At 38.2% G+C, this 18,221-nt stretch overlaps 1 protein-coding gene across 1 annotated transcript; it reads left to right on the top strand.

The window, feature by feature from the left end:
* Positions 1-1,462: 1,462 nt before the first annotated feature.
* On the top strand, positions 1,463-18,012 carry CA2 (carbonic anhydrase 2). Its single transcript, XM_004474759.5, has 7 exons — positions 1,463-2,184; positions 3,229-3,426; positions 11,331-11,449; positions 11,942-12,034; positions 12,975-13,037; positions 14,176-14,331; positions 17,144-18,012. Exons 1-7 carry the CDS (start codon positions 2,151-2,153, stop codon positions 17,261-17,263), a joined length of 783 nt encoding a protein of 260 aa, XP_004474816.1. The 5' UTR covers positions 1,463-2,150; the 3' UTR covers positions 17,264-18,012.
* The last annotated feature ends 209 nt before the right edge of the window (positions 18,013-18,221 follow it).

An 18,221-nucleotide genomic window follows, 5' to 3' on the forward strand; every position in this document is an offset into this window, starting at 1 on the left:
TCCACAGACAGACCACAGAGAGACCACATAAAAAGAACCCATTTGGTGAACTGTGGTTTGGTGGTGGTTGAAGTTTTAGAGATATTTAATAATCAAAATATGCTATTTCATCCACAATCCAGCTTCATAGAAACTGTGATGTGTCCCATGGATCTAATAACCTGTTTAACTTCACAGAACCTTTAGCACCCGCTTTACATTCCTAGACCTTTGTCTTTAAGTCTTTGTATTCACCAAATTTGTATCTCTGTAGCCTAGTGAAGATCCTCATAGCAATTGCTAGTCCCTCTCCTTCTGAGTTAATGAAATATTATAAAATTATATAAAAAGTCAAAACTATTTCACTGAGCCCCAAGAGAAACTGTACTCCTACAGAGGCACAAATAAAGCGTTCTGAAATATGAACTCTGCTGGGATGTAGTGATGGTCCTAGAAACCTAAAATATCCTTCTCCTCTTTTGCTAAGAACACACTGTGATATCAACCAAAATACCCATATACACAGAGGTAACACAATTTTCTAGAACAAGAACAAGTGAAATCTAAACATGGATCACAGTTGTCTGGAACTGACCGAAACAAGTAGTAAATAACGATTTTCTGATTAGTACTGCATAACTTTACACTAATTTACAAAATTTGCTTTTAAATATTAAGTAGTATAAAGTCATGGCTGATACAGTTGTGTAAAACGGATCCTGTTTCCCCAGTTTTAACTCTAATACTAGGTATTCAAAAATCACAGAGAACTCCCCTTCTCCTTTATTTATGTGGTTCAGTTTCTTGAAGGAAGTGAATTCTGTCCTCACTTCAGTCCTGACTTACCTATTAGACAGGGTAAGTTCAGTGCGGTGAGCCCATAAGACTTTTAGAGACCCAATGTTTTCTTTTAAAATCAGAAGAAAAAGTAAGAACTTTTTGGTTAAAGATAGTGATTAAATATAAATTATTAAGCTATTCGTCTTTATACCAAAGGCAGCCATAAACTATAATTTTAAAATTGTATGTCTATGTATTATGGAGGAAAAGGGTCCAGGAGGACAAAAGTGCATAGGGTCCATGGCCTTGCCTCAGGCCGTTCGCTACCTATTACAATTAAAAATATAAACTCCCCCGAATACCAAGTTTCCGTTCGCTGCTGAAGAACGTTCTCATCTCTTTGCAAGAAATTCTGTTTTATCCGGTTCCTGAGGAGAATTTGATTTTTTTAAACGTTTTGATTGTTTTAAATCAATATGTGCTCAACTAGGAAGTTCCTTCTCTCCAAAGGCAAGTTCTGAAAGTGAGGAAGGAAGGTAGGAGGAGATGAGAATTTAAGTGATCCTGTCAAATTACAACCTGGACTAACGAAAGGAAACGCAATCACCCAGGTTCAGTGTGGGCTGCCGGCAGAAGGGACCGTCGCGCTTTTTCGCTTTATTCCACGGCCGTCCAGCAGGGGACGCAAGGCTCTCAGCACCCAGGGCCGCTGGCGCGCAGCGCAGCCAGGACAGAATCCCTATTTGCCCCAAGGTCATAGCTCCTAAACCGGCTCGCCAGCAGAGAGGGAGAGAATGCCTTCGCGACTGGGGACCCCGACGCGGATAGGGCGGAAGGGCGGGACGGGAGCACGGAGACGCCAGGGATGCGATCACAATGGGGTCAGCGGATGAAAGGCTCTTGGGGCCCGGGGCCCGAGCAGTCAGCGCCGTCGCCAGACTCCGCGCCCGGGAGGGGGATGGGGCGCGCGTAGACGCTCCGCAGCCGCTGTCGGATCCAGGAGCCCTGAGCGGCCGCGCGCCTGGAGCTCGGAGCCTCGCTGCCCGCCCAGGGAACCCGAGCCGAGCCGCGGGCCGAGGGCATCCGGAAGGCGGGAGACGACCCCCGGAGCCCCACGGAGCGCCCGCCGAGAGGGCGCTTTCCCCGCCCCCCGGCGCCTCGCCTGCCGGGCCCGCCCCAAGAGTCGGGAGATCACCTCGCCCGTCACCTCCTCCCCCCGCCGCTCAGGTCCACCCGGGGATCCCTCCCCCGGGCCGCCCCCGAACACGAAGTTGGCGGGAGCCTATAAAAGCCCGGGACGGCGCGACCCGCGGACATCTCCGTGCAGGCAGCCGAGCAGCCGCCGTGAGCCCGACGCCAACTCCTGTCCTGCCCCGACCGCCCGCGCGACCATGCCCAACCACTGGGGATACAGCAAGCACAACGGTGAGTGCGGGCGGCCCGGCCGTGCGGCGGCGGCGGCGACCCGGGCTGCAGCCCCGCAGCGCCCGCACCTGCTGTTTACTGCGGCCGCGGGGCTCTCGGGGAGGCTCCCGTGCGCCCGGGCGCGCGCCGCGCCTGCCGTTCCCCGGCGCCGGGGATGTCCCCCGCGCCCCAGCCCCGTGGCCACTGTCGAGGAATCCTGCGTCCGGCGTTGGCGCGCAGGGCCCGGGGGAGGAAGCGCGCAGCCCCGGCCGCGGGATGATGAGGACAACATCTCGGGTCCCGAGTCGGGGACTTTCTTAACCGTTAGGATGCAGGAGGAAGCGGGGAAGGGTTGCGATGGAAATTTTTAGTTGTTAATTCCAGAGGAATCTGGGGACTCCCCCTCCCCCCTTACACACTCGGTCAGCCTCACCACCCGCCACCTGTGGGTGAGGCCCTCGCAGGAACTGTCCCGGGGCGTTTTGTCCGGCTGGTTTGAATCCATTGCTCTGCTTCCTGAGTTTTCTCTTCCTAACTTCTAATGTTAGGAGGCCACCAAAGGATCAGGGTACTCCGAAGTCAGCCAGAAGAAGAGAAAGAAGCGTGTGGCGCATCTTTGAGGCGGGGAAGGAAGGGTGCCCTGGCCCGAGCAAGTGATTCCGTCTGGGCGAGGAAACCAGGAAGGAACCCTGCCATGCCAGAGTGCTCTATAGGAGAGCTAGCGTATCTCAGATCCCACTGAGTCATGGTGTTATGCCTGTCCACTTTTCAGTTGCTGAATTTCAGTAAAACGACAATTAAAAACAGATAATATAATACGATGCACGTTTTTTGTTCAAAGAGCTTTACATGTGTCGATTCTAGTTCTCACAAAACCTCTTTGAGGTAGATGTTCTTATTACCCCATTTTACAAATAAAGAAACTGAGGTGTCGGGAGGGTCTTCCTAAAGGTTACTCAGAGGTTAACTGGTGCCCCCAAAATTGGAGCGCAGGCACACCGGGCCCAGGATCATTGCCCTTTTCCTAGAGTCTGGGGGCAATCACATGTGTCCTTTCACCCCCAGGACCCGAGCACTGGCACAAGACCTTCCCCCTTGCCGATGGAGAGCGCCAGTCCCCTGTCGACATTGATACGGCGGCAGTCAAGCACGACCCTGCCCTGCAGCCTCTGAGCATTCACTATGAGGAAGCAAGTTCTCAGAAAATCCTCAACAGTGGTCACAGTTTCAGCGTGGAGTTTGATGACTCCCAGGACAAAGCAGGTCAGTGTTTAAAAAATAACTTGTGACTTGTAGGCAGTAGATGTTTTCCCAACTTAAAGGGCAGAGTCTGAGGTGGTGGAAGAAAGCCGGTTAATACTCCAGTTTGTCTCAGTACTACAAGATGCCACTCTGGTAATCTTCATCAGGTCCCAGATGCAGAGAAGTAGGCTAATTACTTTGAAGTGGGCCTGGAACTCTTTCTCCCCAGTAGAACTGTTTCTCCCCTGCCTTGCTTTTATGTAGGGCATAGAATAACTGTGACATGCCTGTGTAATGTCACAAAAGGCAAAGTGCTTGGGCAGTAAAGATCAGCAATGATGAGATTTGCACATGTTGAATTTTAGGATTCTTTCTAAAATATTTGTTTCCCAGTGTTGATGCCTATCCAATAAAAGAGATGTCTTAGTGTTGTCTTCAAGGTGGCAACAAGTAGAGTGGTGAAAACCTAATAATTTAAAATATCGAAATTTTCAGAACCATTGTATTTATGGATATTTCTCACTATTGGGCTAGTGTGATAAAGGTGGGAGTATATATTGGTAACTACCCAGAAATTCATTCTGAAAATGAAAATGTTTTAGTGTTGGTTGCACATACCTGACCTGACAAACCAATTGCCACAGTTTATTTGTAATAGAACTGTTTATAGGATATCCACTGAATGCATCTTTTTCTTATTTAGAAGTGGAACAATCCCGTTCAGGCATAATCACAGCCGCCTTTGCTCACTGGTTGATTTAATTGCCAGTGCCCTAATTTCCCTGAATGCTTTCCTCTGAAGGTCATTGAATGGATGGTGCTGCAAACACATTTTGTTGGTGGAGTGCCTGGGATGGTAGTGGTGATGGTGGCAGGTGGAGGGAAATGAGAAGAGAGAGAAAACACTCAATATTGTCCAAGTTTTGGAATAATGACCTACAGACCTATTACTGTATTAAACAATAAGTAATTGTAACCAATATAGTCAAGTGGACTGCTGTTGTTCAGTAGCTATATGATGTATTCTGTCCAGTTTTGAAATTTGTATTTTTCCCTCTCCCCATTTTAAAAGTTTTTGATATTTGGCTTTCTGAAACCATGTTTCTGGAAGACAGTTTGATGGAATATATGGAAATCATCTGAGAAATATTTTCAATGTACCTGTGTCCTGTGTGCATACACACATACACATACACATTCTAACATAGTATAATTCATTTGACTCAGGTAGAGAATATATGTTGAAAACACTCCTTTTATGATTCCGCTGCATTGCCTTCCTTAGCATGCTTCTCACCTGAAAGAAACAGTGGTCAGATGATTTTTGAATTAAGTATAAGGAAAACAATTTATTTCTTCCATGTAAATTATACTATATATTTAAATTATAATATAGCAAGGCCAAAAGTCTCAGGCATATTGTGCATATAAAGAGAATGCTATAAAATTTTAGGTTTAATTATTTAAAAATGGAAAGAAGTGAGCTACTTTAGTCTGCAGCTGTAATCTTTAACTGTTTAAGAGCCAGGATGAATGTATGTTTGTTTCAGGTGAGGAAATTCACTATATTGCCACTAACTAGCCTGGTGACCCTGGGACCCTGGGAATGAGAGTAACTTAACTTCTCTAAGTTTTAGTTTTCTGAAATAATTGGGGCAACAGTTGTACCTACCACAGAGGAAGGATCAAATGGGATAGGATATATAAAGTACCTAACCCCAGTGCTTGGTGACTAGCAATGCCCCAGTTAATGCCCATTGCTCCTGGCATGTCTGCCCACCTTTTGACTGCCTTTATTAGATTGTGTTAGCTGTTCCACCTCTGATAAGATTTCTGAAGAAACTTAATTTTATTAGCTCTAAAATTAGCTCCCACCATTCAATGGTTTTAAGAAATCTTATATTTATATATTCCAAATCATCCATTTATCATATTAAGTATATACTGACTTTTATATATGGAGTTATTATATAATTATTAGTATGTTTTTACCATGAATATGTTAAACTTTGATGGATCTCTACATGAGCAGTGAGTGGTTAGAGCAAGCTGCATTTTTCTGTTTCTCTGGTGAGTAACTCCAGAGTTACTACATTAAAAAATAGTTATGTATAGATTGTGAAACAGATTAAAACCAAGTGGTTTAGACTGGGGTTTAAGCCTGTGTCTTTAGAGAAACATGGATTATCTGCCTAGTTCTTATATAAAATAAAACAAATGTTACTAACACCAATTAAATGCAAGGTAAGCAAGGCAGGGCAGGATGGAGATTTGGTCTCTCTCCTGTTTCCCCAGATTCTGTGCTGGGAGGACCTAAAGTAGAAAGATGTGGAAATAATAAACAACAGTAGTCACTTTGATAAGTGCAAAAGATGGAGGCATTTTCAAGGAACTATGGAGACATGAAGGAAGCCTAGGAACTACCAAATCAGGAAGGACTTTCCAAGGTAAAAAAGGCTTACTCTGACGCTTCAAGGATTTTGGTGTCTTGGAAGAGACTCCAGGCAAAGGGAGCTGGGAAATACCAGGGGACCTAAGAGAGCATGTGCTCTAGAAGGCAAGTAGTTTTGGTAAAAACTGGGGTGAGGATGGAATGTTAGAAAGACTTGCTCTCCTTTAGGTATTAAAAAAATCCTTTGTAATTTTGCCTATAGCTCTTCCACATTTTCAGTTATTCTGTTTGGAAAAGGAAGTGGTTTTTTTAGACTGCAGAATATATTAAAATGTTGACATTAAGGGAAAAAACACATCTACAGAATAAATTTAAAAATATTTTTAATCATATCAAATGGAAAAACACCCTTTAGACTTCAAAAAAAAAAAAAAGAATTCTAGACACCCAAAGCTAGAACAAATAGTAGAGCTACTCTAATCAAACCCACCTAAACCACCTAAACATGAAAAAATGGAAGGCTAAAGATTTTAAGTTGCTAGCTCTGTCATTCCTAGTTTGTAGGAGTAAGGTTAAATGGCATTCATTGTAAAACAGAATTTGAATAATGATCTTTAAATGATAATGATAGTTAATATTTAGTTTGTACATACTATATTTTTAAAAATGGATATACTTTTCTGGATGCTTAAGTCTAGGAATAATTTATTCGTTTGGCTACTCTTTAATTTATTTTAAATCAACAGTTGAATAATATCTCTTTTTTAGGAGTTATTTTTATAATGTCAACATTTTTAAGGATCTTTTACACTCTTATTTCCTGCATTTAAATTCTTAATTTCATGAACTTTCCCCCTTCCCTCTCAGTGAAATTTCAGCCTTTTAGAACTTTTCATAGATTCAGATTTTCCAATATATCCTAAAGGTCATTTAATATCAAAAACTATGTACTTGGGTACCAGAAAGAGAGAGCTGGTTGAATTTACTGCTGTGTTAAAGCTTCAGAGAATTCTTTTTAAAATATGGCAGTAATAAGTTTTAACTAGAAACTTTGGTTAAAGCTCTCATTAATCTTGTAAATTCATTTAAAAATAAGCCACATTAAATTAATGAAAAATTGCTAATCCTGTTAGTTTTTTTTTAATAATTAAAAAAAAACAAAACACCTCTCCCTGCTTGAGATCTTTTATTGCTAGTTTTATCTGGGAGAAAAGAATAGCAGTCAAATTATTAACTCCTGCTAACTTATTAACTTTTATTAATGATTTAAAAACTTTCTTGCTTTATTGCAAAGTTAGGGGTAAAGAGAATTGAAAACCAATGCTGAAATTATTGGGTTAACAGATATACAACTCTCAACCCATCTCATTTATTATATACTTTTTGTTTTACAAATGGAAGGGTTTTTTGTTTGTTTATTTGTTTGTTTTTTAGGAGGTACCAGGGACTGAACCCAGGACCTTGTACATGGGAGGCAGGCAGTCAACTACTAAGCTACATCCACTGCATGAAATGCGAGTATTTTTTAAATCAGTTTATGTTATTTCAAGAAAAAAGTAGTAAGGGAATTATATGAGTCTACCTGTGTGCATTTCAAGCAGGCTACTGTCTGATATATGATACCATGGATCTTAATTCTGGATCCTGCTTAATTTTCAGGGACTTGTTTTTGAAGCTTTAGAATTTTCCTTCCACAAGCAATGATAACGTAAAAGGAAACATAACAACAAATGACAGGGCTTGTTAAACACTCCGAAAATTGTATCAGCATAGCCCAAAGTATCTCATTCTAAATAAGTAGTTAGTTATGTTCATGGCAAAAGAGTTTTTTTAAATTCCTGTATAATTGCCATCTAACTGAAACAGCTAACTTTTCTCTTAATTTTGATTGGGTTTATTCTAGTGTGACAGCTAAACAACTCACTACTTTAAAAGAAAGAATATGGGCGTCTTTTTTCTCTGATTTCTTTATATTGGTATTCATTTTCTTAACTTTCATATGTAGTCTTAGGATTATTGCTACTGCCAAAAAGCAAATAGTAATGTATCATCTATATTCAAATTATTCATAAAGGAAATTATTCAGCTTCTGGAAATACTGTGTTTTTAGTATTGAATTATTCATTTGTTTCATTAATAAGAAATCGCTTAACTTTATTTTTAAATTCAGAATTATCAGGAATAGGCTATTTGTATTTGGGGGTTTACGAGAGATAATTGACATTCACTAAGGTCTTTAGTTTGATGTTTGGGTGCATCTTATTTCAATTAGTCGTTGTAAGTGATTAGTAAAAAAAGTTTAAAAAGTTTTATTTTCAATTTTCAATTTGTATAGGTATTCTGATTTATTTCAATTACTGGAGTGAACCTCTTAATTTCTACTAATAACATAATTTACTTAGGTTTCCCAAAGGATATATTTATGAAGACAAATTATTCTATCATATTATATTTGGTACTTATTTTGTGCTTTACATAAATAGCAAGTATACCTGATGACAGATCATGAAAATTAAAATCAGCTGGAGCAATGGTTGAGATTTAAATTTATATTAAATTTTAGGAATCTCAAAAAAGACAGAGTAGAAAATTTCATATGTCTCTCCAGCCTTAGTAGAACATGTTTTTGTGGTGCAATAAAGCATTGATTCTTTATAGTCCCCAAAACATGGCTGAATTTTATAGGAAAAACTTACAGTCAGGGTCTCTATTTCTTACCAAATATTTATGCATTAAAAAATAGGTTTCATTTTACTCTGGGAGAGTTTAGAAAATGGAATTGAAATCAAAATAATAAATAGGTTCAGAATATTTTGTAAGCTTCCTGTCTTTTTACAAAAAATGTTATCATTTGTGTTTCTCAAATTAAAACTTACAGGCTTCCTTTCTTAGAATTTATGGCAATTTATTATTAAAATAATGCTTTTAAGGGGTTTCCCCTGCTAAACTTCATACTAAGACTTGCTGAGAAATAACCAACTATTTGAAGCAAACCAGAAATGCTTTCTCTAGCAATTAAACTTTACAAATTGAATAACCTTTCTAATTACTATGGTTGTCTAATCTTCATAGATTTTAACAGGAGCTGAAACAGGTATCCAGTGTTAATAGATTAGCACAGAGCATTTTAGTATTAGCAAGCTTTGTTTAATAAAAGCGTGTACACATGCTTGCCTAATCTGAAATGTTCTCTGAAACAAGTTAATTAAGATTGAATTTTAAGATTAGCAAAGGAGAGAATAAGAATAAGAAATAACCATACGCTTTATTCTGTCTCTTTAGAATTTAAGATTTCCCTTCTCAGGGGAAAGAAGACAGATCTAGAAAGATCAGTTATCTTTAATTAATTTGGTAGAATTAAGGATGTTACAGATGGTATTTGCTTGTTATGTTCAGCCAGTTGGTTGAAAGTTTTAAAAAGTTGTTATAAAGGATTTTTTTTCAGAGTGATTTTATATCAAAACCATGTACTTCATTTTTAGAGTATATTATTATGAAACAAATGGGAACTCTTTAATTTTTGAAAGCATCTATTGTTGGGGGTTAAGGCTAATATTTCTTTATAGAATGATCTGAAAAAATAAGCTTTTATACTAAGTAGATTTATGTTTCAGAGGAAGTGATTTTATCAGAATACATCCAAACACGTTTTTAAAAAGATCTGTATTGTAGCATCCATTCATAACTTGTTCCTTCTTTTTTTCCTTTATCTTTTTTTTCCCCTGGCTTGTTATAAGGAGAAGCTGGCAGCCAGAGGTTGTACATCAAGGCCACACCTACTAAATATCTGACAGCTTTATCTTTTACTTTGTATAGGTGAATGGGTGTTGCCACCATTTATGTATATTTAGGTGAAGTTAACGAACTGTTGTACAGACCTCAGTCCTTTGTTTTGCAGAGCCAAAGTAAGCCTGGTTTACTTTCATTTTATGGAATTATAAACCAAAGTTAATTAAATACAATCATAGCAACAGATGTTTTAATCCCAGTTCTAGACAAAGAGAAAAAAACTGAAGTAATAGAATTAAACTACTTTAAAAATGAAATCTATTGGTTGAGCACATTAATGCATATAAGTTAAGCAAAACGTTTTTTGAACAGTGATTTCTCATTATTTTACATCTTTCTTCAAGATACAACTCATTAATTATCTACAGATAAACTGTAATTTAAGAATGTGAAGATTAGAGTTTTCAGTAGCAATAATAGAGCACAATGCACTACATATAGTAGATATCAATAAATTCTTAGTGAAGTAATAATGAATGTGTCCACCAAGCCAAAAATTTTAAGATGACAAAGTTAGTTAATAGTAGGGATAGTCCATATTCTAAAGAATTTGGGAAGGCTGTGTGTATTAGTCAGCCAAAGGGGTCCTGAGGCAGAGTATCAGAGATCTGTTGGCTTTTATAAAGGGTATTTATTTGGGGCAAAAGCTTACAGTCACAAGGCCCTGAAAGTCCAACTCAAGGTTACTTCCTTACCAAACTCTTTTACCACGTGTTGAAGCAAGATGGCAGGCGACATCTGTGAGGGTTCAAACTTCTTCTTCCTCTTAAGCCTCCGTGGGTCCAGCTTCTTCCGATCTCAACTGTAGGCTGGCGTAGGGCTCATTTCTCTTCCCAGGCTCAGCTGTTCTGTTCTCTTCACAATCTTAGCCGTAAACTCTCAGTCTCATCTCTCTTCCCAGGCCACAGGACCCTGTGTATCTTCTCTGTGTGTCTACTTGCATGTGACAGTCTGACTTATCCCCACTGGGGGAGGGCCAGGGATTCAGCTCTGCACGCCTTAATGATGTGTCCAGATCAAAGCCCTAGTCTTGACTTAATAAAGTAAAAGTGAAACCTCTGGATTTAATACAGTCAAAGGGGTATCATGTCCAGAGGAACAGGCCAGTTTACACACATAATCAATATCTCCTTTTTGAAATTCATAAACAATATCAAACTGCCACACTGTTAAGGACAGTTGGATTTTATGCTGTTATGGTCAACAAAATGCTTATTCACAAATTCTGGTATGAGTTATCAAAGATTAGCAAGGCAGGCTGTAGAGCAGCCGTTGAGCTGTGGTAGAAGAAGAGACAGGTTCCCAGATTTCCACGTTGTGTACAGCAGACCAATGAATTGGCAAATAGCAGCATGGACACTTCCTAAATGGTTCACAGAGGAATTAGTAGTCCCACTAATACAAACCCAGAAGGGAAGTATCACTGTGTCCAGAAAAGAAAGACGGGAAAAGATTCCACCCTTCAACCAATACAAGTGAGGAAAAAACCAGTTGAAATGATTTTGTCCATCACTATAGACTGAAGTTGAGCCTGGATTTGATTCTCACAATGTGAAAAAGTTGCTAAAGGCATAAATTTTGTACGATAAAAGAGGTTAAAGATTGTAATTTTTGGTAGTGTGTGTGCATGTATATATATGAATGTGTGTGTATGCATAGGTATATGTAAGATAATATATTTGTGTATAAAATACATACATAAAAATAAAAGGTATTCGTAAAAAATATTTTTTAAAAATTTTAGTGCTGAAAGGAGGACCACTCACTGGCACTTATAGATTGATTCAGTTTCATTTTCACTGGGGCTCATCTGACCATGAGGGTTCTGAGCATTCTGTGGATAAACAGAAATATGCTGCTGAGGTAAGATATGATTTTTCTGCTTTCTATGGAAAATGTTTGTAAATTGATATTTATCCTATTTTCAAAGCAAGCTTAATTTTGTAAATTTAACTCAAGGCAAGTAAATTACTTCTTTTACAAAGGATCTTCACAATGGCTACTTATAATCTTTGTCTTATTACATCAAAGGCTGCAACTTTTTCTACAATGCACCATTTGCAAAAACCAAATGAATTCAGATGGGAAGATTCTGTTTAATATAAATCTAGAAATAAAAAATTTTGCCTTCCCTCAAAAATATCAATTTTTTAGAGTTTTGATGAAGTAAATCACTTGCTGTTATGTCAAGTAGTGAATAATTAGAATTAAAATGAAATGCAAATTTATATTTAAAATTATCTCCATTTCACTTTCTTTACCAAGTTAGCTATGAAGAAAAATTCATTGCATAAAATTGTAGGCTTTTATTATGTGAATCACTTGTTTGTTTTTGTTTTTCTCCTATGGCTTTAGCTCCATTTTGTTCACTGGAACACCAAATATGGGGAATTTAAAAAAGCAGTGGAACATCCTGATGGATTGGCTGTTTTGGGTATTTTTTTGAAGGTTAGTTGATGACCCAATTCTTTTCTTCCTGTTTTTGAGAAAGATTGACCAGACAGAACACTCATAACAAACAAGACGTTCTACAAAAAAGCTTAGGAAATGCCTTTGGCTCTGAAGTCTTCAGGTTTATTTCCCCTCCATATTGCTAGTAGCAGTGAAGGTAGAGGACAAAAAGACAGTTTGAGAGATATTTGTTAGGTACTGTTTGGATGTGAATGTGAAGGTTATGAAGAGGTACACTGTGGATGACCACCAGGTTTTTAAAATTCAGACTTAATCCTAGATAGTACTATTTCATGATAGACAATACTAAATTAAGATCCAGTTTTGGAGGAGTAAAGGACAGTGACTCTGGTGTTGGAGATTTTCAGGTAAGGGTGGGGCATCCAGGTTGGGCAGCCCTCCAGGTAATAGTATAGTGGAGGAAAGTCAAGGCTGAAGATTCCTGGGCCTTGATTTCATATGTGGAGGTAGAAGCCACAGGTAGAAGCATGGAGAGGAAGATGGCAAAGCTGCTGAAGATGCAATCCTAAGAAGCTCCAAAAAGCCTGAGAGAATAGAAAACTAAAGGGAAATTCAGGAGGTTGGAGGGTGAAAGGGAAGCCAAAGAAGGAGAGAATTTTTTTTTAAGGAGTGTAGATAATAGTATAAAATCCTGCAAGAAGATTAAGGTAAGCACTTGAAGACTATTCTTTGCACTTGGCAATTGGAGGTCACTAGGGACATTTGAGAAGGTAGTTTAAAGGGAACCATATGTGTGGGAGCAGAGGCAGGTTGGAGATTCAGTGTAGGGGAGCCTATGGTGCTAGTGTAACCAAACTAAGACTAAAGTGATAGATTTTGGTTCACTGTATGAAGTAATTTTATGAGAGATATCCAAATCAAAACTGACATAGTACCAACCAGATTATAATATCTTCTCCCTTGTGTTTTTCTATAGGTTGGCAGTGCTAGACCAGGCCTTCAGAAAGTTGTTGATGTACTGGATTCCATTAAAGCAAAGGTAAAATTGAACTTTCTACCACCTCATTAATAAGCTTATTTTCCATGCCCCACTGGTTTTAGAAAATCTTTTTGATCAAATCATATAGTCTCATTCACTTCAAGTATTTGGATGAGTAGTTAATAAAAGTAAAATGTTGCTTCTTTGTTTAATTAATTTTTCTTTATGTAAAAGTTGAGCCTAAAGCTTGTATAATTCTGAGACTTGTATTTATTTAATTTTGCTTCCCATCGTTTGAACATCCATATATACTTGTCAGAGAATCTCAGTGATTTCAAGGAAACTGAAAGATCATCTGATCAAATTATTCACTTATTCATACAGCAAATATTTCTTGAGTACTACTCATGCCAATCCCTTCGCTAACCCAGGAGATGCAATGGTGAACAAGTCTACCAAGGCCCCACTTCATGGAGTTTTATATTCTATGGCCTCTTGGAATTCATCCATCCTGTGTTTAAATCCTATCTAAAGCATAACTGTGCCAAGATCATTCCACCTTTGTTTAAACACACAGTCATTTCCAATTATGGGGAACTCATCACCAGTAGCAACTCTTGCTCTGTAAAGCGCATCTTCATATTGCAGTAGCCTCTGTATTCTGAAATGCTCACCTATTAATACTAGCTTGACCCTCTTAAACTATACAGAATTAACCTGACCCTCTTCACAATGACCCTATTCTCTAACAGCCCCTCACCCCACTCCAGGTAGTTTTCTTTTGATCCCTTTAACTCTTCTCTTACTGACATGGTTTTGTCTTTGCACCAACTTTTTCACTATTCCAGTAACTCCTGTTTGTATCTATTGCTTCAAAAATGTAGTGACTAGGACTGAATGCAGTTCTTAGTTTGGATCTAGCTATCAAAGGATATAATATTTCTGTTAGTGCAGATGAATTTATGAGCTAGTGGAAAATGTAAGGTGTGATTTTAGAGACCAAAAAGGGAAATGGACATATGAAAATAATGATCAGTTCTCTTGCTCATATCTGCCAATGGATATTTCTTTTTCATTTTGTTTGTCAGTGCTTCATGGCTCTCAGAGGGGAATATCCCAGTTCACATTTCCTGCTCTCCTACATTCCTCCCATTCTGGTCACATGACATTTTTAACCTGTGTATTTGCCTTGTTTCAGGGTAAGAGCGCTGCATTCACTGACTTTGATCCGACTGGTCTCCTTCCTGAGAAATTAGACTACTGGACTTATCCGGGCTCACTGACCACCCCTCCTCTTCAGGAATGTGTGACTTGGATTTTGCTAAGAGAACCCATCAGTGTGAGCAGTGAGCAGGTCAGTTTCTAAAGGGAACTCCACTGATAGAGGTAGAACATTTAGTGTAAGCAGAGTATCTTGGCTTTTGGAGTCAGACAGACCTGAGTTTTAATCCACATTCTGCTGCTTCTAGCTGTGGAATCTAGTGCCTTCAATTCTGCCTGGAAAATAAATGGCATTCAACACTTATGTGTTATTAACCATAGAATATGAGGCAGTTTGTTTAGTCTGTAAAACCAGATCATTATTGTGTAGATTAAGTGGTAAAGATGCCTGTCACCTAACTGATGTTTTTTTGTGACCTATGAGGAACTTGAGACCCAAAGAAATAAGATTTCATATTTAAGGTTATGAAGGTATCAGTGTAATGCTCAACCCACTGCTCACTCAGGCAAGCTCAGTGCAGTTTAATTTATGTCAGAATATGTTTCTGAATTCTGACAAAGGTGGGATCATCCCTTGGAGGTACAGTATCAGTTAAAACTCATTCCGATTGCTTAAGCAGTTTAGACCAGAAATTCTTACGTTTCACATACATTATAGTTTACTGATGTTAAAAGTGATCAATGCAACTTTAAGTCATGGATGAGTATCAGCAGAAGTGGATACAAAGTATTTTTTCCTAGACTATTCCCATCAGCTCACAGTTGAAATGTAGAAATGTAGAAAATGTACTACTTCCTTAGTAGGATCCATAAGCACTTGGGTCCTGGATAATATAATGAGAGGTTCAGCAGCCAGTAGTCTTGAAAATTATGACTTAAACTTACAAATATGACTAAAATAGTTTAATAATGAATATGGACTCATAGAACTTATGTAGCTGGAATGTGCAATAGAGATCACACCATCCAACCTTCACATTTTACAGATATAGTCTGAGGTGCAGGAAAAACTGGCATTCAGCTACCTCGTGGCAGAATCAGGTCTTATTTTTTTTCATTTAAAATATTAACTTATGAGTACTACAGCATTTCATATATTTATTTAAGGGACATTTACATCTAAAATTGAAAATTTACTTTGTATCTCAAAATGGACTGAAGAAAAATAGTATGCTTGACTGGCACATGATTTGAAAATTGGCCTCATAGTCATAAAATAGTGCAACATGCTTCACAACATAGTATAGCATAAAGAAAGATTATAATGTTATTTCTTATTTGTAAATGTACTGTTTGAGTTAGAATGAAAATTCTTTTCTTACTCCACTGCTAACAACTTGAGATCCATAACTTGATGCTGAGCGCTGTTACCATGAATGGATTTATCATGTCCACGCACACCCCTACACACAAATACTCCATCCATTAGTTCCTATGCACTGAATTTTCCATTTAAGGTAGAAAGGGATATTAAACTAGAAACATCAACTGTGTCTATGGACAAAACACCAATACAGCTACTTATTGTATCATGTAACAAGGAGTTCAGAGTTGGTGTAGTGCTCAGCTCAGTATGTCAGTGCTCTGATTCCTCCTTTTGTAATTCTTGTGGCTTTTCCTTGTACATCTACAGTTTCATCCTCAAGGTGAATGCAAGAGCAGGTTGAACATCCCCTCCAGCTATAACCACGTCCAGATGGGGAAGGGAGCTGCTCTTCCATTGGTTTCCTAAGAGCAGGGAAGCCTTCTCAGAAATCCTCTAGCAGATCTTTCACATCTCACTGGCTATAAACGTGTTCCTTACCCACTTACAAACTAGTGCCTGGCAAGGGAATGTGATCACCCTGATCACTTAAAACCTATATAGATTTACCCCTTTGAGGCTTAAGGGGGAGGATGGATGTCTACTAATGAGAAATAAAGGGGGATGGATGTTAGAAAAGCATCAAAAAGGGTCTACTACATTCTATCACCTTTATTTTCTATACTCAAGTTTTGTCTCTTGATGCCAAAATAATGAGTCAACTTGATCAGTATAATGATGTAATTTAATTGGTAAAGTGGGGAGAAGAAATCAGCCATTTTGGTTTAGTTAAAAAATTTCATCTGATGACATTTGATAACAGATCCTAATTGTTTCAGAGTACTGGGATTCTGTTTTAAAGATCAGCCCCAGATGTCGTTAGCAATTTCCCTTGCATTGTAGTAACAATAGAGTGGATATTATTATAACTGAGCTGCACCGAAGTTGACTTTATGGGGATGTCTGGGGGAATATTACTGGACAACAGTGATAGAATTAAAATCTGTTGATTCATGGGCAGCTCTATTTACTGCCATCCATCCATCCTTCTTCATTTAGACTAAATCTTTCTTAGGGCAAGGGAAGTACCACTTTGGAAAAACAACCTACAAGAAGTGGGAGACTGGTCTAGAAAACTGAAACAAATTTAAAAGGGAATAAAAAATAACCAAGGACAAGGTTTGAAATACTGGTTTGGGCAAAGTCATCCCTATGTTTCTGTATATTTAGGCAGAGAGGCCAGCTCATCACTCTACCCCCAGAGTGTGAAGATACTGGGCCAGTTTATCATATTGTGCAGATGCCAAAGTTTGTCCACCTTTGAGCAGTAAACAAAATTTTTCATTTGGCTCTAGAAGCATTGTTGTTACTATTTTCATCTCAGAAGTATGCTTTTCATAGGCTTTTGATGTTTGATTTTAAAATTGAAATTTTCCTTCTAAATGGCATCAGTGATTTTGCTTCATTATATAAAGGCATACATCTGTAATCTACATGTGATTATGTACATACTGTGGATCAAATTGAATTTTGGCCATTGACATGTGGTACAGTGTATTTTGGAGAGTATATTTCAAGATATGATACGTGCATATAGGTGACTACTCGCATGAAACTTTTGATTTTTAATTTTGTCCTCTAGTTGATGAAATTTCGCAAACTTTCCTTCAGTGGGGAGGATGAACCTGAAGAAGCAATGGTGGACAACTGGCGCCCAGTTCAGCCTCTGAAGAAAAGGCAAATCAGAGCTTTCTTCAAATAAGAGGGTCCCAGAACCAGTGTCCAAATAATGAATCTTTTTCTGTTTTCTTGTAGTGAATTAGGTGCCAAGGCCAGTGTTCAAATATTGACTCTTCAGGTGTTTCCCTTTAGCTAAGCACAGATCTACCTTGGTGATTTAGACCACAGCTGCTTTGCATCTGGTTTTCTAGCCCCTTCTTCTCTCACCTGATATGGTTACTCATAAATGTGAAGCACTAGACTAATTGTCATGCTTGACAGAATTGCTGCTACTGGTGCTTTGCTTATGGTAGTAGCTCTTCTGTAACAGAATATGCTATAAAGAATAAGAATAAAGTACATTGACTTTGTTCAAAGCATGTTGGGTGATGATAACTCTCAGTTGTTCACTAAAATGCTATTTTTAAAACATAGGAAAGCAGAATGGTTGAGAGAAAATCCGTATCATGCAGTAAATTGAGTTATATAAGGTAAATCAAGTAAAATAGCCATGATTCTATGTATGGTAAATCAAATAGCCTAAATGTTCATGATTCCAAGATTTATATTAAAAATAACTTTTAAGATTCTTATACATTTGCAGTAATGTGATCTTGAATATGAATTATGTTGTAACTCAGTAACTTTTGAATTACAGAGATGTAAATGAAGTATTATCTGTAAAAATTGTTATAATTATAGTTGTGATACAGAGTATATTTCCATTCAAATAATATATCATAACTTAATATTGTATTTTAGATATATTCTCTAATAAAATTCAAAATTCTATTTTGGGTTATTTTATTTTATCTTGGGCAAGTGGGTAATAATGGAGGAGCAAATATCTACTTTTACAATTATTTTGCCTCATAATTGAAGGAGTTGTCATAAAAGAAAAAAATGCCAAAGGTCTCCTATTATGTGCTTACTATGAACCAAGGACTGTTTTAAGTTCTTTAAAAGCATTAATGTGCAATCCTCATGCCGATCCTATATGA

The sequence above is a fragment of the Dasypus novemcinctus genome, chromosome 14, assembly GCF_030445035.2.
Source record: "Dasypus novemcinctus isolate mDasNov1 chromosome 14, mDasNov1.1.hap2, whole genome shotgun sequence".
NCBI lineage: Eukaryota > Metazoa > Chordata > Mammalia > Cingulata > Dasypodidae > Dasypus > Dasypus novemcinctus.

Excerpts from the sequence above, each read along its gene's own strand:
- CA2 (XM_004474759.5), top strand. The coding sequence starts at position 2,151 with ATGCCCAACCACTGGGGATACAGCAAGCACAACG. Across the intron at positions 3,427-11,330 it reads TGACTCCCAGGACAAAGCAG|TGCTGAAAGGAGGACCACTC; the intron begins GTCAGTGTTTAA and ends TAAAAATTTTAG. Across the intron at positions 12,035-12,974 it reads TTTTGGGTATTTTTTTGAAG|GTTGGCAGTGCTAGACCAGG; the intron begins GTTAGTTGATGA and ends GTTTTTCTATAG.